Source organism: Schistocerca nitens, chromosome 6, assembly GCF_023898315.1.
Source record: "Schistocerca nitens isolate TAMUIC-IGC-003100 chromosome 6, iqSchNite1.1, whole genome shotgun sequence".
NCBI classification, from domain to species: domain Eukaryota; kingdom Metazoa; phylum Arthropoda; class Insecta; order Orthoptera; family Acrididae; genus Schistocerca; species Schistocerca nitens.
In genome coordinates, this window is record NC_064619.1 from 224,947,951 (window position 1) to 224,974,259 (window position 26,309).

The window sequence follows — 26,309 nt, forward strand, 5'->3', positions numbered from 1 at the left end:
GCTACACTGCGTACTATTTGTATGATGTAAGACTTGCCACATTCGCTAGGTATCTGGTAGACACCAGGTGTCCTGAGTCCTTCTGCATCTTCAACTAGTGTCAGTAACTGCCACATTTTTGTCGGAGGTGTGAAAACTCATTTTATCTTGTGCCCCTTAGCAGATGGCTTGTCTTGCACAACACGAAGCGACAGAATGGCAAGAAAGCAAGATTCTTTTCCTGCTGCTCATTGGTGATCTTATTGTGATTCTTGCTCAAAATCACGTACTTTATTTGATGAACATTGTAGCCATTGTTCCTGAAGACCTGGCATAGGTGGCTCAACTAGTGGGGCAGGCTACAAGCCTCTGATATCATTCTTGCATGATGCACCAATGTTTGTAATATAGCGCTCTTCTGCGCTTGGTGATGATAGCTGATGGTGCGCAAGTAAGATTGGTGTGATAGGTTTTCTATAGATGCTGTAGCCATGGGATCCATTTCATTTTCAGCAGCCAAAGACATCAAAGGAAGGGCAATGTGCTGTCTTTTTCTACCTCCATGGTGTACTGGATGTTACTGTTAATGCTGTTAAAGATGCAGCAGATCTCAGAAGACTTGGGGTCTACAAAATATCTTGCAAGTGTGGCCAGTCTTATGTCGGACAATGTTACACACTGTAGGGCAGTGCAGGGAGGAACACAGCAGGTTTTATGCCTACACTACCCCAAGAAATCCGCCCATATACGCTGATGTCACGAGCACCAATGATGTCACAGCCAGCAGCTGTTGTATGTAAGGGTCCACCAGTAGCCCTCTGGCAGTCATACCACTTGACAGTGGCCAAGGAGTACTTGCCTGAAAGCTCATGTAATTTTAATTATTTGATGTGGCTGGAAACCTTTGAACTTTTTATTCATAAACAATACTATTCTCGCCATTTCCTTTCATGATCAGTGCAAATTTAGAAGCATACACTAATATGAAGTGTCCCATGTGGGACTTTATAATATGTATGGTACAGAGACCTTGCAGTGCCAACAAGTGCAAAACTGTATACTACAGCAAAATATGGATGTTTTATAGCATATTTTGCTGCTGACAGAACTTACTTTCTTTTTTGCATAAGTTAGTGCAATGTAGCCATTTCATTCATAAATGTTATTTCACCTGTGTATTTTTGTATAAGATCATTGTAAAGTTGTTTAATGATGCAGGACCTTAAATACTAAGTAGTGAGATCAGCTCTAGGTGGGAACAGGAGTCAGTAAACTGATGATGTTCAGCAACAAAAGAATTGTTGCTGTGTGTTATCTGAAAATGGCAACTAGTTTGATAGTTGTAATACAGTGAAACCCCCTATTTTACATTTTCATGTGGTCCACACACAAAAAAATGCAAAATTGAGGAAAATGTTAACCCCCCCTCCCCCAAAATAGATCAAAAATACATGTAATTGGCATATACGATTAAAAATTGCTGTCCTCTCCAATACTTTGTATAAAATCTTTCTAAGTGGAGAAAATTAAATATACAATACAATGTTTATACAATAATTTGTGGTAATGAATTTCATCAATTGTTAAAAAATCTGAAATGTGTAACAGCAAGTAAAAACTCATCAAAAAATAGAAATTGGTAACTGGGTACAAGGCAATTGAGCTATTTTCCGACATGCTACGACCGCAAATTATAAGTTCAAAACGCATGTTTTTGAGAGATCATCCTTTGTGCTTATGAAGAAAAAATCAAAAATTGATGACCATTTTAATTAAATCAAAAACATCATAGCAGCTAAGTTGTTAAACCATAATCATAAATGTGGACATCTGCCTAAGGACAAACTTTGTCACCATTGCTGTTACTGTTTAATGTTTTTCTTATGAGCTGCACTTCATATCCTCACCACCATTAAAGTTTTATTTTAAGCTTGATGAGAGAAACACAGACATGAAAAAGTGAGTTTACTTCGCCAACTGATGTTACTAGCATATGAGAAGTTGGCTCAGTGAATTTCTGTACACTGTGTAAAATGTAAATCTGAAAGAAAACTCCGGCACTACAGTTTCAATTCATGCCTTCTATCACTGCTGCCAATCTTTATGAGCTACAGAGTGTAAAGTGCATGGTGCAAAGTATGTACATGACTAGTGTATACAGTTGTTGCAATTGTATCGTGTCAAATTTGAACAGGAAAGTCATTAAATGTGCTATAGTGAGACCCGTGTTCTATTTCTATGTGACATCTCTGTCATAGCATATCATCTGCACAAAAAGTATATTTTCAGCACTTCACAAAGTAATCTCAGCCCTACATACGCTCCCGCTGTTGAAAGGCCACTTCCCTCTCCACACTTCCAGTAGGTGAGCTCATTTACATTTGTTAAGTGTGGTGTCGTGGCTGGGCTGGCTATTGGGTGACTTAACAAGTCTCCAGCCAATAAGAGTTCACTAGCCAGAAATGGATGCATTTCCTCAATTATGACAGAGTATTCTCTTTGAGACTAAGTGTTTGAATTTAAAGGTTGACAGTTGACATTGTTGCTGAATACAGTAAATTAGAAATAAATGCAGAAATATGAGATTGAGTTGTAAGTGGCACAAGAAAAGGTGGTGGCCGGGCCACTTCATCGCATATTGGTTTGGTCCAGAACACTGTAAGTCGACTGTCTTGTTTTTCCATTACCACTGTAACCTAGCAGTAGTTGTAACATAACTGCATCATGAAACTAAATGTTGCAAGTTGTGTTGGCAACACCAATTGTGGATTACGTCAGCATTTCCTCTCCCATGTCTCCCCTGTCCAATATGCCCTAAAATATTCCTCTAACTCCACCATCACTTGGGGTGCAAACCATCAGTCTTTTGTGCCACCTATAACTTGTTCAGTCACATCACATATCAATAGGAAGAATACAGGATGAAGTCAAGTGAGACACTGAGTAAGAACTTATAATCAAGGTAAACTTTACTAGGGAGAAATGTAAAATCAGGGAAGTTTTAGCATTGATCTAATGGGTTTTTCACTGGAGCTACAAATTTATGATGTAGAATTGTGAAAAACATAAAATTGGAGAACATAAAATTGAAGTTCCATCGTATTATGTGTTTGTTTTAAGATGTAGTAGCCAACCCAACAAAAACACAATGAATTACTATTCTGGAAAAGTTTACACAGTTACAATGAACTGTTCATAAGTGGTGAAATTTACACTTATTTTGAATGCAAGTAATAAAAGATCAGGTACGGTAAATGTTCTTTGGGACACTAAACTGTGAAGCTAATGGAAAGATAAAGTTTTCTGAATTACTAGCACTGTTTTTGTAGCACCAGAAACAATATATCTCAATTGTATATCATCAGTAAAGAATAAGAAACACTCTTTTATGAAAAAAATAATAATAAAAATAAAATATTAAGCATTTTCATCAACAAAGCTTTATGGCAGTGAATGCACAAGTGAGTAAAGTTCAACAACATAGATTGATAATAAAAGAAGAAATTGTGAGAGTATGGAATGTTTTTCTTGCAATTGAACTAAAGCACAAACATGAGATACTGTCTTAGATGTTTGTGTGATGTGCGTTTCCCTCACAACAATTTTTGTACCTTCTCAAAAATAAAAACTTTTGAGAGTTCTGTGAGGTAATGGTGTGGGATTTCACTTTAACTGCTAGTCTCCCCAGCAATTAAAATAAAAATTTTGTAGATAATGTATCGCACCTGAGACACTGGATTGGCAGTTCAGTGGAGTCTGTAATGGAAGGGTGTTAAAGGAGCCATTTAGCAGGCTTTTTCACAGTGAATAAATCAAGAAGACAGAATGAGTGATGCCACATTTCCAGGCAAGCCATGTCAGAAAATTATCTGGAAGATACTGACAAAATAAAACCATTTATACATAAATCCACATTTTCAATTAAATCTCAGCTACAGGGAGAAGGAAATGGACTCATTATAGGTGCATTCAGAAACAGACAAGAGAAAGTCAGACATTACTAACTGTTGGTATGGAAATTGGGGGAGGGTCATCAAGATATTCACATTCTCATATATATATATATATATATATATATATATATATATATATATATATATATATTCTGCAAGCCACCATATGGAACATGGTGGAGGGTACCTTGTATGACAACTAGTCATTTCTTTTCTTGTCTCACTCACAAATGGAGAAGGAAAGGCGACTGTATGCTGCCATAAGAGCCGAGATTTCTCTTATTTTGTCTTCAAGGTCCTACGCGAAATGAACATTGGCACCAGTAGAATTGTTCTGCACTCGGCTGAAAATGCCCATTCTCTAAATTTTCTCAGTAGTGGTTCATGAAAAGTCTTCCCTCCAGAGATTACCATTTGAACACTCATATCTGGTAACAAAACTGACAGCACACCTCTGAGTTGCTTCAGTGTCTTTTTTAAAGCTGACCTGTTGGGGATGCTCTACACTTCAGTAATGCTCATGAATGGTTGATTTAGTGTTTTATATGTGATCTCCTTTATATATGAGCTACACTTTACCAAAGTTTTCCCAATAATCCAGTTACCTTTCACCTTCCCTGCTACCATCTTTGCATGTCCTTTCCATTTCATATTGCTTTGCAACATTACACTCAGATATTTAATAGACATTACCATGTGAAGCAGCACACTACTAATACTGCATTCATATATTATAGGCTTATTTTTCCTACTCATGTCCATAATCTTACGTTTTTCTACATTTAGAGCAAGTTACCATTTATCATACCAAATAGAAATTCTGCCCAAGTCATCCTGTGTCCTTCTTCAATCATTCAGTGACAATATGTTCCAATATAGTACAGCATCATCAGCAAACAGCTGCAGATTACTTCTCATCCTATCTGTCAGATCACTTTTGAAAGGATAACTTCATACCTGTGACTGCATGAATAACATCTGACTACCAAAAGAACATGCCATGCAAGCCACTATTTTTCTAAGCAGAGCAAGCAGTTAAAGCACATTTTTGGCAGTGAAATATAATAGGTGATGCACTAATTTGTGGTTTATAAGAAGGAACTGTAATTGGTTGTAATAGGTTGTCATTAGTTGCTGACATTGTAACAGTGGTGTCCAGCATAGTGTCAGCTAGTATTTTCAGGTTTGTTCAGAATAACAGTCCTGACATGAATGTGACATGTTTAATTATCAATCCAGTTATATAAAGAATGAAAACTTCAGATTGAAATATCAACTATAGTAGGAAAAGGATAGATTTCTGCATATTAGGAAAAGGATAGATTGTTGCATATAAGGAAAAGGATAGGTTGCTATTCACTGTGAAGATGACCCATTGAGTTGCACACACGTACAATGAAAAGACTGTTACAAATTATAGCTTTCAGCAAAAGCCTGCTTCAGCAAAGACTGAAGCTGCTGGTGGTAGCTTTCAGCCAAAGCCTCCTTCAGCAAAGACTGAAGATGCTGGTGATAGTGTTCATGTATGTATGAGGTGTGCTTCCTTGTGTGCATGAGTGTGTGTGTTTTCTTTGCTGAAAGCTGTAATGTGAAACAGTTGTTCCTATCTGCAACTCAGCACTTGAGTTATACAATGAGACCTGTACATTTCATTGCTCATATTGAATTTGAAACTAAACTGAATCATGACAAAATCAACATTCAAAACCATTCAGTAAGTTGAAAAAATACCAAAATAACAACACATTGCAAAACAGATGAGTCCACACTGAAAATGTAAATGAGACTTCAGTCAGTCAAAAGTTAATAACAGAAGTAAACATTTTACAAACTTTTTTATTAACAAATGACTGAGAGATAAATAACTGATAAATAATGCTTTGTAATTTTATACACACTCTGAGCTGATTGTTGAAAATAACTGTCCTGAATACCAGAGATGGATATCAGTAAGCTACTATTGTCAGTAGGTAATACAGGCAAACAAAAGCTCATAACTATGGATCAGGTTCCTAGCATGTATTATTTATTGAATTTTATTTTTTATGTTGGTGTCAGCAGTGTTCCAGTTTGCCAAAGTCTAAAGAAGTGATCTTCATAACATTAACCACGTATTACAGAGAACATCTGTGTTAGACAGATAAAATTTTCAAATACTTTTGTAGCCATTATTTCAAACTAATTTAATGCTTATGTGAACTTGTTTCATAGGAAATGCTCGAGCGTGGGGAAGCAATGAGCTGTCCCACTTGCGAAGTCGTTTTGATGAAGAAGTGGGGATGTGACTGGTTGAGATGTTCCATGTGCAAGACTGAGATCTGCTGGGTGACGAGAGGACCTCGCTGGGGCCCAGGGGTAAGAAACTACCTGTCTACACACACAGAGTAATATTTGTCTTCTGTTGTCACCATGGTACATGTTTTCTGGTCACATAAATGTTTCCTTATTACAAAACTATGAAATTTTGTTTTCTCACTGCTACATTTAATAGAACTCTTAAATAAGACAATAGTATGAAAAAATTGTGATTTTTGTTACGTGAGGTTCCAACCAGAAATACGTAGCTGAGGATATGAAGGTGGAGAGAAACAGTCTGATAATGTGATTAGAGCAGGTAGGGAATGTCAAATCGAGCATAATTTTCCTTCAAACCTTGTGTCAGGAATGCACTGTTGTGGAAACATAGCTATAAAACAGCAGTCAATAAGTGATGAGTGTATGGAAAGTTTGTGTGGTAAGTGAACTTTTTTTAGGTGATTCTAGCAGTCTGGTTTTGTCTGACCATGCTTCTACTGTGTTATATTGTTGTTGTTATGCTTCACCATACTTGTTGCTGAGTATTGTACTGCACTGCAGTTATCATGAACACATACAGAACTACATGCTAGCTGACATTCACACAGCTTATAGAGAAGCAGGATTCAATCCTGTTGGTGTAAGAAGATGGTATGCTTAACATTTCCCCAACAGAAGTCTGCTATTAGGGTTGTGGAGCACTGCTTGAGATAAAAGTGAATATTTGCACTTTAAGCAGCCAAATCAAGATGGAAAAGAACAGAGGGGTCTGGAATTTGATGAAGAAGTGCTCCAGCATTTCAGAACAATGCCTTAAATCAGTATAAGAGCAACAACACAGGAAAGTCAGTGTCACTCAGTGACATGTTGGAATCTCACAAAGGACAATGGTTTACATCCTTACCATGTACAAAAGATCCAAGTTTTGAAAGTAAAAGGTTATCCAAGGCAGGCAAAATTTTGTGCCTGGGCATACAGGTAGCACCAGTGTCCCAACAATATGAATTATCCCCACTTTATCCTGCTTATGGATGAGGCTATTTTTCACCAGGGAAGCAGTATGTAACACACCCATAACCATCATCAGTAGGCATATGAAAATCCCCCTGTAACAACTTGACTGGATATGTGGTTCTATCCCCTCTGTCCCACAAACTAAATGGACACCATTATTTGCAGTGTTTGCCACTTTTCACTCCCGCAGTCAGGCAACATTTGAATGAAGTGTTCGGATGCAGGTAGGTCATGTGTGGTAACTGCTCTGAGTGGCCTCCCAGACAATCTAATCTAACACTCCTGAACTTCTTGTTGTGTGGGGCTTTGTGAAGGACTCCACCTACCAGTCATCTGTTTCACTCATGTAGAGGTGGTCACAAGAATTTCTAAGGCTGCAACAATCATTTGCAACGTGCCAGCAACTTGAGACAGATCATTTCTCATTTGAAGAGAGCAGCTGCACTCAGAGTGAATAGTGGTGGTGACGAGCTGGAGGGCCCTGTAGAAACACTGCTGACAATAAAGGAGGCTTTTAATCGATCTCTGTACATGCTTCATCATGATTTGCCAAGGAAAAACACGCTTCACTCTGTTGACCATGGCCGGCACTAACATACAAATGGCAGCTTCATCCTGGTGAGAGGATGGTGTGTAGGCTACAGTTGCGACATCAGCAGTGCACTACTGCTCCATTGGTGTTAGGGCCAGAGACAGCCCCTCAGCTCTGCATGTGGCCACCGTGGCAGCTGTGAACAGGATTCGACCCACTACCCCTGGCAGGAGTCAGACGTCGGCTGGCGCTGTGGCATTAAGTTCCAGGGAGGAACTCAGTGCCAGTGGCCACAGGTGCAGATGGCAGGATGGTGGAGCTGTCGCACCAAGTCCCCCGAGGAACATAGTGCTGGTGGCAGCATGTGCAGCCCAGCCACGAACACACAGTTGCTGGTGACGAGGCCTAGTTGCCTTTCTGTCCAGTATGGCCCTGGCATTGTGGTGGTGCTGCTGCTGGACTCTGCTGACAAGAAGTGCTGCTGCCTCAAAATTCACACACATTTATATTGCTCCAAGGTGTACTTGTTTCACTAAAACCTGGCACCTAATCACATTGCCCATAATAAGAGACTTGCCGTGGTGTGGAAACATCGACCACCTGCTAGTCATTACTACTGTGCAGTGCAGTTTTCTGCTGACCTCAGCTAACCCTGTCTTGCAATCTCCTTATGTGTATGTTATTCTGATCCACCTGTTGTCACACTGTGGCTACTGGCCTCTGGCTGCTAAAGCAATACTTTATGATGGCTTTATCACTACTACTTATTATTTTTTGCTGAAATACTGGACAGTGTCATTACACAATGATGTCAACTATGCAGGGTTGCTGGAAGCAGAAATTTGAGCATTTACTGTAAAAAATGTGATTTTAGAAAAAAAGAATGAATGAAATTTCATTTCTTTTCTTCTCATTCACTATTGGCTGTGTTCACACTTACCTAATATGATGTACTTCTTATAATAAAATTGATTCATACTCTCAGTACATTTGCAAAAATGTGTCCTTCAGATTTCACTATTAACAACTATGTCATTTTATGGCTGTAGCTCAACATTGGTGCACTTCCAACCTATTGTTATTTGGAAAATTTTACTAGGTTCGATGTGTCCTACCATGCTCTGACCTTATTGTGGAGTTGTTTTATTTCTATATATAACATGGGTGAATAAATGGCCATTAGAATCAAATAAAAATTTATGGTGAGTAACAATATTATGTAAAAGAACACAGACACATGCCAGCACGAACGCAACTCACACACACAATTGCAGTCTTGGCCAACTGTGAATGTATTAGACAAACATAAATTAGACAAACATGAATATTTGGTTTCCTTGTATTGTACGCTGGCAACTCCATCAGCGACATGTTTCATCCATGAAAATTAATTGAAACGTGTTGCTCAAAACAATCATTTTAAATTGTCCACAGTGAATAATAAGTGTCAATATCGGGGGGGGGGGGGGGGGGGGTGTTCTTCAAACGGGATGGAAGTTTTGCTAATGGTACTGAAATGTTAATAGAGAAAATTGTTTGTGAGCTTTCTGGATCACAGATCTGTTTGGAAGTAGAAGTGAAAGTATGGACATGTGGAAATAAACTATGCACCCATGATGAATTGAAATAGAACTGCACCCAAATGACAAGAGACTGATCACATGGTAATGACTCCATGAGACACTTAAAGCATTGTGGGTACAACCTGATTCATTACTGCTTATCCAATGCTTACAGTTCAATGAAATTTGGTCAGAACTGGGTCCAAGCTTAGACATTCCGAACTATGACATCCCAGAACACAATTATTAGAATGTTCCTCTGACAATTCTGACACAGTTTAGGAGCAGTGGCATAGTGCATATTCTTGCTGAAGATACAGTTGCCTGACGACTGCTATAGATGAACAAAATAGATGTACAACATCATTTCCAACAAGATGCAATGATAAATTTAACAGAAGCCACATTTCACTCTGTGCCAGCATTTCCCACACAAGAATTCCTTCACAACCTGCCTTAATGGTACCCTGTCTGCTAAGTGGCATGCATTGCTTCATGAATTTCCAAATTATTCAACTAATTTCCAACTACAGCATGACACAATTTATGTCAGCCACTTCCCTTTCAACAATAATAAGGTGCAACCTCCATGTCCACTTTGCAACAGATTGTAACTGTAAGTGTTAACTACATAGGTAGCAAGATGATTTCCGAATACCGTAACTCAAAAATACACTCACACTGCACTTAACAATTGGTAACTGTTAATAGTATGTGTGACAGTACAGTTTATAAGTACTGGCTGGTATTGTTGGTAAACCCATTTACATACAAGAAGCACAGTTCAGTTTCATAATGTTACTCAAGTTCCTCATTGATACAGTCACAAATATTTTGATAATAATTTATGTTTGTGTGTACATAAATATTGTAACAACACTTTACATTTGTTAGTGAATATAGTACACTTCTATAAAAATACTTTTATCTGATTTTCATAGTATTTAAGCCACATTGCAACAAATAATTAGCAGAAACTTTACTATGTTCCATATAATACAATTTATATCACTGTACAGCACTGTCTAGCTGCCTTACATAGATCCCTACACATGCTGACTGCTGTGCTAATAACAATGACATTCTGTTGACAATGTCTCAAATCAAATTATAGGCTCCAAATGTTCATCTATTGAATAAGATGGGATGACAGTATGCTCACAGGGTGATTTCTGTACTCCAAATTAAGACAGTGGTTCTGACTCATAAGGCTCCTCTGTGTTTTTTATAGTCCAGCATTGTGATTGTTTTGTTGCATGGTGGACAGGCTATCTATTATTAGTTATTACAATATGCAATAGTGAGTGGCCACCTCTTCATCAATGTGTTGCTGTTCATGGCAGCTGCTTCTGGTGGCTGCTGATTTCACCAAAATGAGACCACCAATGATATGTTATTGAAGGATTGACATGAAAAGTCCAGTGCCTGCATGATCTCTAAGATAGCCATGATTAATTCACCTTAATATCAGGCATCTTGCCCATCCTGAATTCAAAATGGTTCAAATGGCTCTGAGCACTATGAGACTTAACTTCTGAGGTCATCAGTCCCCTAGAACTTAGAACTACTTAAACCTGACTAACCCAAGGACATCACACACATCCATGCCCAAGGCAGGATTCAAACCTGCGACCGTAGCGGTCGCGCGGTTCCAGACTGTAGCGCCTAGAACCGCTCGGCCACACCGGCCGGCCATCCTGAATTCATCTGTCATGTTTATAACTACTTCAGCATCCGACAAATCAGTTCTGTGACACATCTAGCAATTCCATTCACCATGGCAGTTAGAGTGCTCTCTTTCCAATACAGCCTCCACCTCTCAAGACCCAGGGTACTCTGGTAAAATGGTGCTGCTACAATGTATATCTGGTAGGAACCCTGGCAAACACTTATGGAGAAGAGTACATGTTTACACACACCTAAGATTATAAATAAATGCAGAGACGCCTTGAGATCTCTCCATAGAAAATATATCGACACCTCCCCTATGTAACTTAATTCATCAGTTTTTACTTCACATGGTGAGTTGCGTATGGTTTTATGTAAACTCAAGAACTTTCTTGTTCTTCATTTGTTGGCACCATATTATAATAGTGATCTATCAGTAGAAAAAGTATTTTTAACATTCCATTCAGGGGTCATATATCTCTAATGACAGGGCTCTGACAAAATTGCAGTGGTCAGCGTTTGATTAAAAAGTGGCATCAGACCAAAACATAATGCCCAAAAGAAATAAATAGTGTAAAATTTGACTCTGTTTATCTGTAACTCTTCACTGGAGTTGGCCACAACAAACAAAAATCTACAGGGATAAATATAGAATGATTTAACATGAAACAACATTATTGACCTAGCTGTGGAGAGGAAAATATCAGCTTCTTTCAAGGACATTGAAGACTGAAGTCTTGTTCATTAGCATTGATTGCTGCTGAGAGGGATTACTTGAATAAATAGAAAAGAAGAGCTGTTCGATCTCCCATGGGTTCATTTAGCTTGTGCAATAGCAGCATAGAATGTCATCGAACTTACATGGTAACAGTACAAGAAAATTGTTCCATATTATATAAAAGGATTTCAACAGTGCATAGTCCTAGGTGAATAAAGAAATTGATGGACAGGGAGGGGGGGGGGGGGGGGGGGGGGGGAAATAAATAGGTTTCACACAATGATTCTGTCATCCTTTAGAAGGTAGCATACTGAACTTGCAATATTTGTGAAGTAAATCTGAAAATTGGGTAATGTATCCTAACTTTAATACTTATTCCTTTTTCTTCATTTTTAGGGGAAAGGAGACACAAGTGGTGGATGCCAGTGTGGTGTAAATGGAGTGAAGTGTCATCCAAAGTGTAACTACTGCCACTAAATGGCAGTCTACATCTTGCTAATGTATGGCAAGGTATGGAAGTTCCAACATGCTCCTCACTCAATAGGTACAAGGGCTGATATCAGATTAGCCGTTATCAAAATGCTGTTTCACCACTAAATAATTTCCACATATGAGTAGTTAACCAAATCATACAACAATTTAATTTCAATATGAATGTCAATTGAGGCATTCTAGTAAAAGCTACAAGAGTTAAAATGGAATCGTTTCAGTGGTGCAAGAGGTAAATGATAAAAGTTGGAATAGGCATAACAGTGAACTGGCTGTATGCCGTATGAATGTAAGTCAGTCATGCTGAAATTATTTTCCCTCTTCCAATAATTACTTTTTGTTTTCATATAGATGATTTTTATGCAATTGGGGGGGGGGGGGGGGGGTATAGCATCAAGGTGCATTTCTGTGGTGTTTGATGTATGACGCTGAATTTTTACATTTTAAGTGAGTGTACATTTCCAACTGTAGACGACTGTCCAGATTTATTACATTATTGCTGGTAACAGGAAACATTATGTTTACAATTACGAGCTTGACGTCTCTGTCTGCTTACAACAAACAGTATTCACTACAAAATGGAATTGTTATGAATAATTGTCTATTTTGCGATTAGTAATTTCAAACAAGCAGAACAATATGAAGTCATGAATGAAAATATGTAATCCTTATAAACTTTGCATGTGGTGTGTTACTAGTTGAGATGTGTGTACTTGTGTACATTGCACTTGATACATCTGCTCAAAATGCTAATGGTACACTCAATTGCAAGTGGAACTGATTGAGTTTGGCTGTTGAGACATTTTGCATTTTTTCTCTTGAATATAAAGACTGAATGCTTGTGAGACAATGTAGTCTTATCTTTCTTGTATAAAAATGATCAACTGTATAGTTAATGACAACCTTCAGTGTTTCACTGTGAACAAGTGATAAATGTGGACTGTAATTATTACATTGCAACATTAGTAAATAGAATTTTTTTAAATGGAAGAATTGTGTCTGTGATAATACCCTAAGCTGTGTTTTGTGTGAAATTAGGTAATTAAGGTTCTTTTATACAATTTTTATTGTGAGTACCACTTTGACTCTTAAACAGATAATTTGTGTGTGTTGAGAGAACAGTAGGTTATCTTGATCACTTGTGAATGTTAACCTATGAACTAAATAATGTTCACTGCCTATTTCTTATATCTTTTTATAAATATATATTTAATGTGGTACAGATATGGCCCTTCATAATTATGTAAATAAAATGAAAACCATATTTTATGATACATCGCCTCATGAATAATCACAATATTAAAATGGCATAAAAGTGATTTTTGGATTGGCATCACCCAACAGTGCACGATAGACAAGGGAAAATGGGAAACACATTACCTCGAGGGAAGGGACAAGTGGTAAGTAATACAGAGACAGGAAGTAGAGTAGACAATGCTTAACACATCAAAAGACTAACTAGATCTTAATAGACTTACACACTTTGTTTCCTAGAAGATATTTGTAGGCATGATGGCTAGAAATGGGGTAGACCCTACTGAAGTCCAGAGAAGAGTGGCTTTATGCTACGGAGAAATCAGGGATAGAAAATATGCAGTGTTACTAAAATTAATTGGATGAAACTAAAAATCTGAATGATTGAAAGTGAATGAATGTTAGTGTACATATGCATAGGTAAATGGAGACAATAAATAACTCAAACAGAGAAAAAAAGGTGGTAAAATGGCAAACATGAGGATGAATGGTAAAATTAAGTAAGAGACATATATAGAAAATTGTGATGATATGTTGATGATTGATTGGTTGGGAAGAAGGAAGGAGAAATTGTATGAGAACAATAAATACAAGCAGACACGGTGAAATAAGTAAAAATTAAACAATGGAAACTCCATGTAGGAATATCAACAATGTAAGAAAAAACATATTGCTACTTACCATAAAAAGGACACATTAAGTTGCAGACAGGCACGATTTTAAGAGACACTTACATAAAGTTTTCGGCCACAGCCTTCATCAGCAAAAGAGAAACACATGCCATTCATGCACACAATCAAGCACACCTCGTGCACACATGACTGCCAACTTCAGCATCCTGCACCAGAATGCCTGTCTGCAACTTAACGTGTCTTCTTTACAGTAAGTAACAATCTGTTTTTTCCTACATTGCTGATATTCCTACCTAGAGTTTCCACTGTTTGATTTTGCCAAATGGCTTTTCTTCTACCCTACAACCCTGTGATGTTTTCCTTTGTTACCCTTCTCTACTAGCATTACTCTTCCCAGTGTCTGTTCTTTCTCTCCTTTCCTGTGTTGTTCACCTCATTCCGAACCGCATCGACTTCCAAGCCATTCTGTATCAACTATTGTCCGCACACAACATGGACTTCATGACCATGTGGATTGTTGATGGAGCATCTGATGCTCCAGATTCTTTCCTCTGATAGTTATATTTATTCCTACTGATCCCACTTCATTCCTCATCCTGACGTACTTACAATTTTATTTTCCCACCTACCCACGCCAACTTTTAATCCTTGACCTAACCCATCCCCCTCCCTCTCTCTTCACTTATCGCAACTCTGGTACTGCGCGCTGTGGAATTTAAATCAGCACCAGACGTCATGGATGTTGAAGACCCCTAGAGGTCCCTGCACCAGCGTGCCATAAGCCGTGGCGGGCGTGCCTCCTCCCACATTTAGTGTGAGGGTTCCACAGTGGAACAAGTGGTCCCAGCGGCCAATAGCGGCGCCCCGGTCGTGTATTTAAGCGCCTGCCTCTCGCTCATCCAGTGAGTCTGATCGTTGCATGCGTCTTGACATATTGCCTTGACAACAGACAGCGTATTTACCGTTCTTTATTTTCATTACTAGTGGACGTCTTGGATTCATTTGGTTGTCTCCGTCACCCTGTTGCTTCTTGCGAGTTGTCGTCGTAAGGTCTCTATTGATCATCCGTCGTCATTTCGTGTCCGTCCACTCTGTTCATTTGTTTGTTCACGGGCCGCTCTTCGTTTGGTCCTGTCGCGCGTTCTCGGCCATCCTGCGACTATTCTGGTCGTAGTTACAACAGCAGAAAACACACACACACATATATTTGCATGGTTTCACACAGTTTCACATATTTTTGTGTATTTTTACATATCTGTGTGTATTTTTGCGTATCAGTGTTTGTTTCTGCATGTCTTAAAACATTTTTTATGCATTTCTTATGTGTCTTTTCACTTATCCAGCTCCTCTCCCAACCATAAACACCTATTTTGCCCATTTCTGCACCATTCCCATTTGATTTACACCATTCCTGCCACATTGGACCCCTGCTCCATCTTTAGGCATTCTTGCCTGTGATGCTGGAGATTGCAGTCATGTGTGCATGATATGTGCTTGCTTGTGTTTATGAATGGTGTGTGTTTCTCTTTTGCTGATGAAGGCTGTGGCAGAAAGCTTTATGCAAGTGTCTTTTAATTGTGCCTGTCTGCAACTTAATGTGTAATAAGTAAGAATTACATAGGCAGGAATGACACTGACATGAATGTCATCAAAAATGTGCCTTCCCCCCCTTCCCCCACACATGCATATTAATTTGCGTTTGTGTTACTAATACAAACGCACGATACAAAATAAGAGAATGTCTTACAGAAGATCACACATCTAAAGCATTTTCCTGGTTGTGACATAAGTGAACTGTTTAAAAAACATTTTGCACCTCATCCATATCTGTGAGCATGTAGGGGCTTAGATCCAAGGGGAGCACGGACTGAAGGTACAAAATCTTGTGAAACTAAAATGTGTATTTACTGTGAAATGGAAACAAAACAATAACCAAATACCTGTGAAATCCAAACCTGCTGGTAAGTAATGTTCAATTTCATGTGCACTGTAACATGGTTGGATCCTCCTTGGTTTTATGTTCAAAAGGCGGTTGAGAAGTTATTGTCCCACTTGTCAATGGCTGCACTTCTGAGGTCATCTAGTGTGTGGGAAGGGTTTCTTAGATAATGCACTGCAAATTCTAACTGGTCCCCGAGCGGACTCCGTTGGTTTCATATCAGCAGATAGAACAGTTCATTCCATTCAGTTGATTCCTGCCTACTGGGGAAAGATATATGTGTATGCTCATGCATTATCATATTGAAAGATGAACCCCCCAAGGAACTGTTGATCGTATGGTCAGACAGAAGGTTGGAGGGTCCTGCCCCAATGTTTCACAGTCCTCAAATTATCATCTGTAATCACAAGATGCATCCAATACTGGCACAAAACATGACTGACTCACCTTCTTGCTGAACCTGTAGAACTGCGTGCCTGAGACATCAGGTATCAGACAAATCCTGCACTTGCCCCTGAAGAGAACTCTACGTTGCTGCGCCGTGTTCCACCTCAAGTGTTATCTTGCCCAACTTCATCACACATGATGGTCCTGAGAATTTGACAGTCTTGTTGGTATTGGACACCTATAAACCAAATTGATTGTGTGGAGATGGTTGCATACTATCTGAAACAACACAGCCCTCCAGTTGCCTCCTAATAGGCAGTACACTGTTCCATTGCGTTCTCCTTGAGGTATCTTCTGTATAAGTCATAATTTGCAGGTAGTGGTCATCAGCTTGATGCATGCTAGCAGCTACTATGTGAGGGAGATCAGTTTCATTGTTGTGTGTTTCACAGTAGTGACTGAATGTTCAAATAACATCACTGTGGTGTAAGCCAATTTGGCAAGCAACTTCGCATACTGATGATCCTTCTTGCCCTAAGGGAACAATGTGCACATGGTCCATGTGCTTGAAGTGATCACATTTGGGGCATATTGTTGGACTGAACAGTGCAAGCAAACTGCATTATTCCATTCATGACTTGAGACACAGCATGGTTTTCTGCACTGAACTTGAGAATGTAGGTTTCATTTTACCTCCATAAAACCTTCTGTGGTCAAAAGGGCAATTTTTTTAAAATGGTTTTAGGGCGCAAAACTGCTACGGTCATTAGCGCACGAAAGGGCATTGTGAAACGGGTTTCCAATTACAAAAAGGAGAAATACAAACCATACAGAACATGTAGATTATATCAGACTTTTATTAAGGGGAGGTTCTGGTTCAAGACTGGTGAGAAAACAGATATTTTTACATAATTTGCATCTCTGAATTATATAGAGTATGTCTGCAAATGGAGTTTTTGATTGTGAAAGTTAGAGTGTGTTGAAAGGAGCCGAGCCACTACTAAAATATAAGCAGCTCAATGGATATTTGACCAGTGTGCAAATTTCTGTTCAATGAAGATATGCTTAAAAGAACACTGGCACCAATGTGCAAAATGACAAGAAGTGTCAATATCCAAAATGACAATGAGAGCTTCAGTGCATGCATTTAGTAGCAAAACATCTTCATTGTGGGACAAAAACTACTGAAACAGCAGCATATATAGCTGCAGGTATATCCAACACAGATTATTCATATATTCTAAAGACCACAGATATGTTGGGAATTGTCATAAGGATGGAACAGCAAAACTTTCCAGACTGTCTCATTTTGTTAAAAGAACCTGGATTGAAAAAATGTAGCACCAAATTCAGAAACAGAGCATTTTTGAGGAAGAAGAAGGATGCCTTTATGGTCCTGAGATCACAGACCAACTGTAAGTTTTCGAACAACATGTTTTTTATCACTCTAAACTTTATAACACCTTTTTCTCCAAACAACATTTTTCAGCAAGCAAAGTGCTCTAGAGCCTCAATAGATTAACTGATACATTTTATTTTTTTTTATTTTATTTTTTGTTTGTTTATGAAATGAAAGATAGTTACATTATTGGGGCCATACTGAGATCTTTTTTTCTTTATTCACATTTTAAATATTTTTTTAAACATGAAGGTATTTTTCAATGCCCCCCCCCTCCAAATTCATTCTAATTTAATAATTTTTCATTTTTATGGGTTCCAGAAATAGTCGGGAGTCTGTACAACACTTCGAGCAAACCAGAATGTGCCACAGGGCACATACTTTGACAAGTGATGCAGCCACAATTTTCAATTTATTATGAGATTTAAAAAAAAAAATTCATACAGAAATGTATGTATAATAAAGTGGTAAAACCTCCATTTCAATAAAAAAAATCCTTGTGCGAGAAAAAGTACTAAACTTAACCCACTTTTGTGCCCCTCTACTAAATCTCTCCTGTTGTAAAAGCTGTATTAATTTTTTTATCTCAAAAAATATTTCCTTGATATGTTCCTTTTAAAGTTCTGGAAACTTATGGCAATACTTGGTCTTGATACTTTTCTCAGCTGGATCATTTCCAACTCTTGTCTTAATATGTGTAAACTGTGGAGAAAATCTTCAGTTTTCTGGCACTGCAAAGAATCTGCATTAAAAAACTTGTTACTTAAATCAAAAGTGGTTAAAATTCTCTAATTTTATTAAAGATAATCTGTTCGATTGCATTACTGATAATTTATAAGATTTGATTGATTCCTAATACAGTCCTTGTATAATTTCTTGTCTGATGGTTCTGCCTCACTAATGAATCCATTGGCCATTCACAAGATTAATTAGGATGGCCAAGGCCACGTAATAGGAAATACGTATTATAAATGATTTTTCTATTTTTGCAAAAACCACATGAGACAATCGTGATTGACAAACCTGACATTTATAATGTTTTGAAAGAATACTGGAATCCAGATACTGTGCTTTGGCTTCAGAAGGGGGCACAGAGTCATGCTTTGGCAGACACAGTGTACAGAAATTACAAATTTATGACTTGAATTCTCTTTTTGTGGTCATGATTCAAATTCTTCACAGAAACATTTTCAAGCAATAAATAGCTTCTGTCATACACCTTGCATGTAAGATACCATGATATGATGGATCAATAAGCGAGGTAAAGCTAATTCTAAAACATAGATATAACCCTCTCTAGACTGCTGTTCTCTCAAACTATTTCAAACAAAACTGAGGATTCGCGACATTTGACTTCATCTTAGTGAATTACCTTGCTGAATTCCACTTTGTAATTCGTTAACATCAGTGCCAGAGCGAAGTATTGAAATCCTTTTCAAGGTTGGTATAGTCAGTTCTGCATTTTTATGGCTCTTCTTTTTTTTTCAGAAATGATTCTTGAGAATGATTTCATAAATTTGACATGTGCATGGTAAATACAGGAGATCTTTTTCCAAAAACATTTCAGTCAAAACATATGCACCTTAAGTGCTCATGTTTTATGGTTTATGGCTGAAGATACTGCTTTTTTATCTGGTCTTTTCTTTAGGAAATTAATTGACCAAAATATTACTAAAAGGTCTAGCACTGAATAAGTAGCGGATTTTTGATTCTTTTATTTTCAATTCCATTTATGTGTAGTATTAATAAGTAAAGAAATGTGTAACTTCCTGCACTGTTTAATTTCATATTACCTTGATTCTTGCCTCTTCAACACTGCCTTTTTTTTGCTTAGAAGCTCTCTAAAATAACTGAGGGTCGATCCCTTGCTTAAACCGGTGAGTTGTCATAACCCCCTCCCCCCAGTATAAACTGCGAAATGAGTACACTATCAGTTAAGAAAATTGAAGTAATCAACACGCCTACGTTAGGTTATGAAAAAAATGGAGAAGTTATATTTTTATGTTGAAGTTTTTTGTAGTTTCTACTGGTTGTGAAGGCCCAGGGGCACACACTCTGTATAATGTTTACATTCACAACATCCTTAAAAATTAGCAATCAAATAATTATCCAGAAACTAAATTAGAGAAACACTAATAAACTGCATTACTATTTGCTGGTTAACAGTACACTGGCTAAACCAAGTAGATGTAGAATAAAACTTTAAAATTTCATTACTGAGGATGAAAATAGTAATTAACTACAAGGTAATTGAAGAGGTGTCTCATTTTTCAATATCTGAGCTGAGTTACGAGTTATGATAACAATATACATGAAAAGTTGTACAAGTTTCAAGCAGTTTATGGAACAGTAAAAGAAACAGCTAATTACAAATACCTGAAAAGAAACAGAAATTAAAATTTATGTTACTATGGCAATACTCCCTGCTGCATGGGAAGAAGAGTTGGATGAATAAAAACCAAGATGACAGCAAAATAAAAGCAGCAGAGAGTAGATTCTTGAAGAGAGTGAAGAGTTGCTCAAAAAGAGAGTTAATAAAGTATGAAGACGTTCAAAATAAACTGAATGTGCATTCTATTAAGAGAGAAATAACTAAATGTTAGAATACATGGGGACGTGAACTGAGTGAAAGATGACAGACTACCCAAGAAAATCCTACAACCCAAAGAACAAGGTGGGAAATGGTCAACCCAGGAAGTGTTGGACATAGACTTTGCGAAGACTGAATGGGCATATGCCTAATCCCTACACATAAAATGACGATGTTGACAGCAACTGTTTTTCTATTATAACAGACAGTGAAATGAAAATGAGTCAGATGGGAAAAAGTAAGTAAACTGTTCATTATTTCAAAAGTAATTGCCATAACTGTTAATACATTTAACCCACTGAGAGACCAGATGGTGAATGCCTTCATGGATAAAAAAAGTAACTGTGGTTGCCTATGGAACCTTGATTGTACTCGGGTAAGCACCTCTTTGTCCACAGCTAATCAATGACCACAAATGCTTTCTTTAGGGTCCCAAAAGAATGTAAATTACATGGGGGAGAGACCAGTACTGAATGGAGGATGTATAAGGGCTTCCCACTGAAATTTCTGCAGCATACTTTAAATAACAATCCCGCAGATTTGCTATGGCCACAGAGGTGCACACCTGGATACAAATCACAAACATTTTTCCATGAAGGATAAATGTATTAACATTAATGGCTATCATTCTTTAAATAATAAAGAGTTTACTAATCGACACTTCTTTTCCATCAGTCTTGCTATCATTTGATTGTCCCTTATATTTGTAAAAACTGAAATTTGAAGCGCTCTGTTTCAAATCTTTACCATTAATACATATCTCAGAAAAGTGAGTGTAGCCAGTTGCTTCTAAAAGCTGTTAAACAATTCCCTATGATTTGCAACATTTACGAACTGACTTTTGAAGTCATGGTATACAACAATTTGAAACAATTTATTTCTTTCGGTGACAGTTCCACATATTAAGACTGATAGATGGTTTAAGGAGCCCCTGCATAGATTTATTAAATGTGTCTCATTTGCGATAGAAACAAGTGCTTTACATTTATTGTACACACTTACGATTTTAACAAAAACAAAATCTCCTACATAGAAAAGTACATTACTATAATTCTAAGTTTTCTTTTTTATTTGCAACTTAATGACTGGGCCCCTAGGAGTCTAAAAACATGCTTGTTAATCACGCGTTTCAGCAGAATTCAGTGTCAGGTATTTTACACAGAAGTCTTCAAACAACATAGTAAATCTTATTTTCAGGTTGTTATACGAGACACACACCTGCAAAATTGACACGTGGTATCTAGCACACGTATGTCTATAGACACTCAATCTCTTCTCTAGTGGATCCAGCTGACATAGGCATACAAAAATCTTTAACAAAGAAAGTTCAAATGTTCTTGATAGTCACTGTAAGGCCATGAAATGCTTACTGAAAGCATGGAACTCATAACTGTAACCTAGGGATCAGGCCTTGGTGGAGCACCGGCTTAATCACATAACTTGTCTCAGACTCTTACGGCTCTTAGGTTACGACACATCTCAGCACAGTTTTGTACACATATTGCTGCTTATCTGGACATTAGATATTTGCTTTGGTGTATTATTGGAAGTGTTCCAAATCCTTGGCCACCTTTGGAGGGGGGGGGGGGCAGTGTTACAGACAGACGGTCATACAAAATATTTTTTAACGTGTTTTCTAGAAACTGTCTTTAGCAGATAGCTCGGCAGCCAACACACAATGAAAATATCTTATAACTTGTAGCTACAAAGCAGCCAGACTTATTCACAATGTCAGTATAGAAACTGGGATTAGTGATCATGACGTCATTACAGCAACTATGGTTACGAAAGGTAATAAATCAGTCAAGAAGGCTAGGAGAGTATTTCTGCTAGATAGAGCAGATAAGCAGTTTTTAGCATCTCACTTAGACAGCGAACTGACATCACTTAGTTCTAGTAAGATGGATGTAGAGGAATTATGGCCAAAGTTTCAGCAGATTGTAAATCACAGTCTGAAAAGTTATGTGCCTTGTAAGAGGATAAAGGGTGGAATGTATCCACCATGGTTTAATAGTAAAATGTGGAAGATGCAGAGGTTGTTGCACTCAAAAGAGAAGGCACAAATGACGACAAGCAGAAGTTAGTACAGATTCATGCATCTGTGAAAAGATTTGTGCACAAAGATACAACTACCACCCCCATCACACCTTAGCAAAAGATATGGCAGAGATTCCGAGAAAATTTTGGTCCTATGAAAGTCACTAAGGGGATCTTCCATTCAATCCCTTATTGACCAGTCTGATGTGGCAGTTCAAGATAGCAAAATGAAAACAGAAGTTTTAAATTTCACACTCAAGAAATCGTTCACACATAAGAATCATGCAAACATACTGTCCTTTAACCTTCGGACAGACTCCCATATAAATGACACAGTAATAAGCATCCCTGGTGTGGAGAAACACCAGAAAGGTTTGAAAGCAAATCAATCACCAGATCCGGATGGAATCCCTGTTTGGTTTTACAAAGAGTGCTCTTCACCATTGGCTCCTTGCCTAGCCTGCGTTTATCATGAATCTCTGACCCAGCACAGGTCCCAAGTGACTGGGATAAAGCACAGTGGACTCCAGTGTATAAGAAGGGTAAAAGAACCAACCCGCAAAATTAGAGACCAATATCCCGAACTTCGGTTTGCTGCAGAATCCTTGAACATCTTCACAGTTTGAATATATAAAACTTTCTTGAGACTGAGAAGCTTATGTCCACAAATCAGCACGATTTTAGAAAGATCCCTCTTGTGAAACCTAGCTTGCCCTTTTCTCACATGATATACTGCGAACTATGGATGAAGGGCAACAGGCAGATTCCATATTTCTAGATTTTCAGAAAGTACTTGATGGTGCCCCATTGCAGGCTGTTAATGAAGGTACGAGCATATGGAATAAGTTCACAGATATGCAAGTGGCTTGAAGACTTCTTAAGTAATAGAACCCAGAATGTTGTCCTCGATGGTGAGTGTGCATAAGAGACAAGGAAGTGCCCCAAGGAAGTGTGACAGGACTGCTGTTGTTCTCTATATACCATAAATGATTTGGTGGACAGGATGGGCAGCAATCTGTGATTGTTCGCTGATGATGCTGTGGTGTATGATAAGGGGTCAAAGTTGAGTGACTGTAGGGGGATACAATATGACTTAAGACAAAACTTCCAGTTGGTGTGATGAATGGCAGCTAGCTTTAAATGTGAAAAAACACAAGTTAATGCAGATAAGTAGGAAGAACAAACCCATAATATTCAGATACAGTATTACTGGCATCCTGTTTGATACAGTCAAGTTGTTTAAATATATGGATGTAACACTGCAAAGTGATATGAATGGAATGACCATGACTATGGTAGGGAAGGCGAATGGTTAACTTTAGTTTATTGTGATAATTTTAGGAAAGATTGATTCACCTGTAAATAAGACCACAGAGACCGCATACAGGACACAGGTGTGACCTACTGTTGAGCACTGTTTGAGTATTTGGGATCTGTACTAGGTTGGATCGAAGGAAGACATAGAAGCAATTCAGATGCGGGCTGCTAGATTTGTTACCCATAGGTTTGAAAAACATGGAAGTGTTATGGAGATGCTTCAGGAACCTAAATGGGAATCCCTGGGGAGAAGGTGACATTATTCTCGAGAAACACTGTTGAGAGAATTTAAAGAACAGACTTTTGAAAGTGACTGCCACTCAGTACTATTGCCACCAACATATAGTGTGAGACTAAGGACCACGAAGATAATGTATGGGGAATTAGAGATATGGACGCATACGGGCAGTTGTTTTTCCCTCGCTCTGAATGGGAGTGGAAAAGGAAAGGAAATGACTAGTAGTGGTACAGGGTACCCTCTGCCAAGCACCATATCTATGTAGATGTAGTTGTAGAAATTACAGCCATGTCCCAAACTGAGAGCCCACACACCAGGTTCGTAATCAGAACTCCTGAAGGACACATGGGGACCTCAACTTCACTTTAAGACTGAATGCCTTTTTTAGTTACCAGGTGTAACAGTATGAAATGAGCTTTTTTTTGTGAAAATGAAACACTAATTTTGAATTGAAAAGTAAAAACATTTTATTCAAAGTACTGACCATTGCTTTCTATACATTTTGACCACCTTTCTGGCAATTTGTGGACACCATGCCAATAGAAATGTTCGTCTTTTGAAGCAAACCAATCAGACACCCAATTTTCGACTTCTTCATAGGAATCGAAGTGTTCCTCAGCCAATGCGTGTCCCATTGATGAAAACAAATGGTAGTCGGAAGGGGCCCAGTCTGGTGAATACGGTGGGTGGGGTAGCAGCTCCCAGCCAAGTGTTTTGATTGTATCCTGAACCAGTTTTTCTTTGTGTGCAGGTGCATTGTCGTGCAAAAGAATTACTTTGGTATGTCTTCCAGCCGATTCTGGTCTTTTTTTGATCAATGCATAGTTCAAATTGATCATTTGTTGTCTGTAGCAATTAGTATTCACAGTTTCACTGGGTTTTAGAAGCTCATGCATGATACACCACACCTTTCTGATACCACCAAACACAGAGCACATTGTCTTCTTGCTGAATCGATCTGGTTTTGCAGTCGATGTTGGTGGTTGTCCCGGATTAACCCATGATTTTTCCTGTTTAGGAATCTTAAAATAAATCCATTTTTCATCGCCAGTAACAATTCGATGCAAAATTGATTTTCTTTCATGTCTTTGAAGCAAAATTTGACAAATGATTTTTCGGTTTTCCATCTGTCTTTCATTCAATTCATGTGGCACCCATTTTCCACACTTTTAGATCTTTCCCATAGCTTTCAAACGGTCAGAAATTGTTTGTTGTGCAACATTTAGCATTGCTGCCATTTGATTCTTACTCAAAGTAACATCTTCATCCAATATTGCTTGCAATTTGGCGTCTTCGAACTTTTTTGCTGGTCTTCCACGTTCTTCATTTCTTACATCAAAATCATTATTTCTGAACTGTTGAAACCATCTTTTGCATGTTGCTACTGATAGAGCATGATCACCATATGCCTCAACAAGCATTCAATGCGACTCTGCAGCACTTTTTTTCAAATGAAAACAAAAAATTAATGAAACTTCCTGGCAAATTAAAACTGTGTGCCCGACCGAGACTCGAACTCGGGACCTTTGCCTTTCGCGGGCAAGTGCTCTACCAACTGAGCTACCGAAGCACGACTCACGCCCATGTGAGTACCGGGCGTGAGTCGTGCTTCGGTAGCTCAGTTGGTAGAGCACTTGCCCGCGAAAGGCAAAGGTCCCGAGTTCGAGTCTCGGTCGGGCACACAGTTTTAATCTGCCAGGAAGTTTCATATCAGTGCACACTCCGCTGCAGAGTGAAAATCTCATTCTGGAAAAAATTAATGCTTTCCGCAAATCATCACTTTCTGGTACAAAATTCGACATTGTTAACACGATGAAACCATATGATGATGTTTGTTCCATAACTTGATGTGTACTAAATATCTTTGACAGATGTCATACCAACCAAACAAAAAAAATTAAGGCTTGTTCACAACAAATGTTCCCTATCAACACATTTGTATCTTAACACTAATTTCATACCGGTACACCTGGTATATGTGTGATGAGGGTATCTAAGCCAAGTGAGGAATTTAGCTGTTTTGACCTACTGTGCATTATACTTATACTCCAATTAAAGTAACATTGTAAATGACAGACTCTAGTGGAGGAAACCAGTGTTGCCAGCCACATTAGTTAATTCTCTATGTGTACCTACAAAACAGGCAACACAGCAAGCATGTGGCACATGAGGAAGAATATGACAGGTTAGTGACTCACTGAAACATCAGTCGCAAAGTTATTTTTATCAAAGAATACACTGTGTATTTTTCTGTCTGAACCACCTCTACTACTAGACCAATGAGCATATTTCCAAAGAATAAGATG

At 38.2% G+C, this 26,309-nt stretch overlaps 1 protein-coding gene across 4 annotated transcripts in view; it reads left to right on the forward strand.

Annotated features, from left to right (window-relative positions):
• Positions 1-18,392, forward strand: part of LOC126262268 (uncharacterized) — a 508,717-nt gene extending 490,325 nt beyond the window's left edge. For 3 of the 4 annotated variants that reach the window (XM_049958775.1, XM_049958773.1, XM_049958776.1), the window contains 2 exons: positions 6,144-6,287; positions 12,118-13,484. In XM_049958775.1, coding sequence (XP_049814732.1) covers positions 6,144-6,287; positions 12,118-12,198 — 225 coding nt within the window. In that variant the 3' untranslated portion in view covers positions 12,199-13,484. Of the gene's footprint in view, positions 1-6,143; positions 6,288-12,117; positions 13,485-18,142 lie in introns of those variants that run through there. The other variant, XM_049958774.1, reaches the window with a different exon arrangement.
• The last annotated feature ends 7,917 nt before the right edge of the window (positions 18,393-26,309 follow it).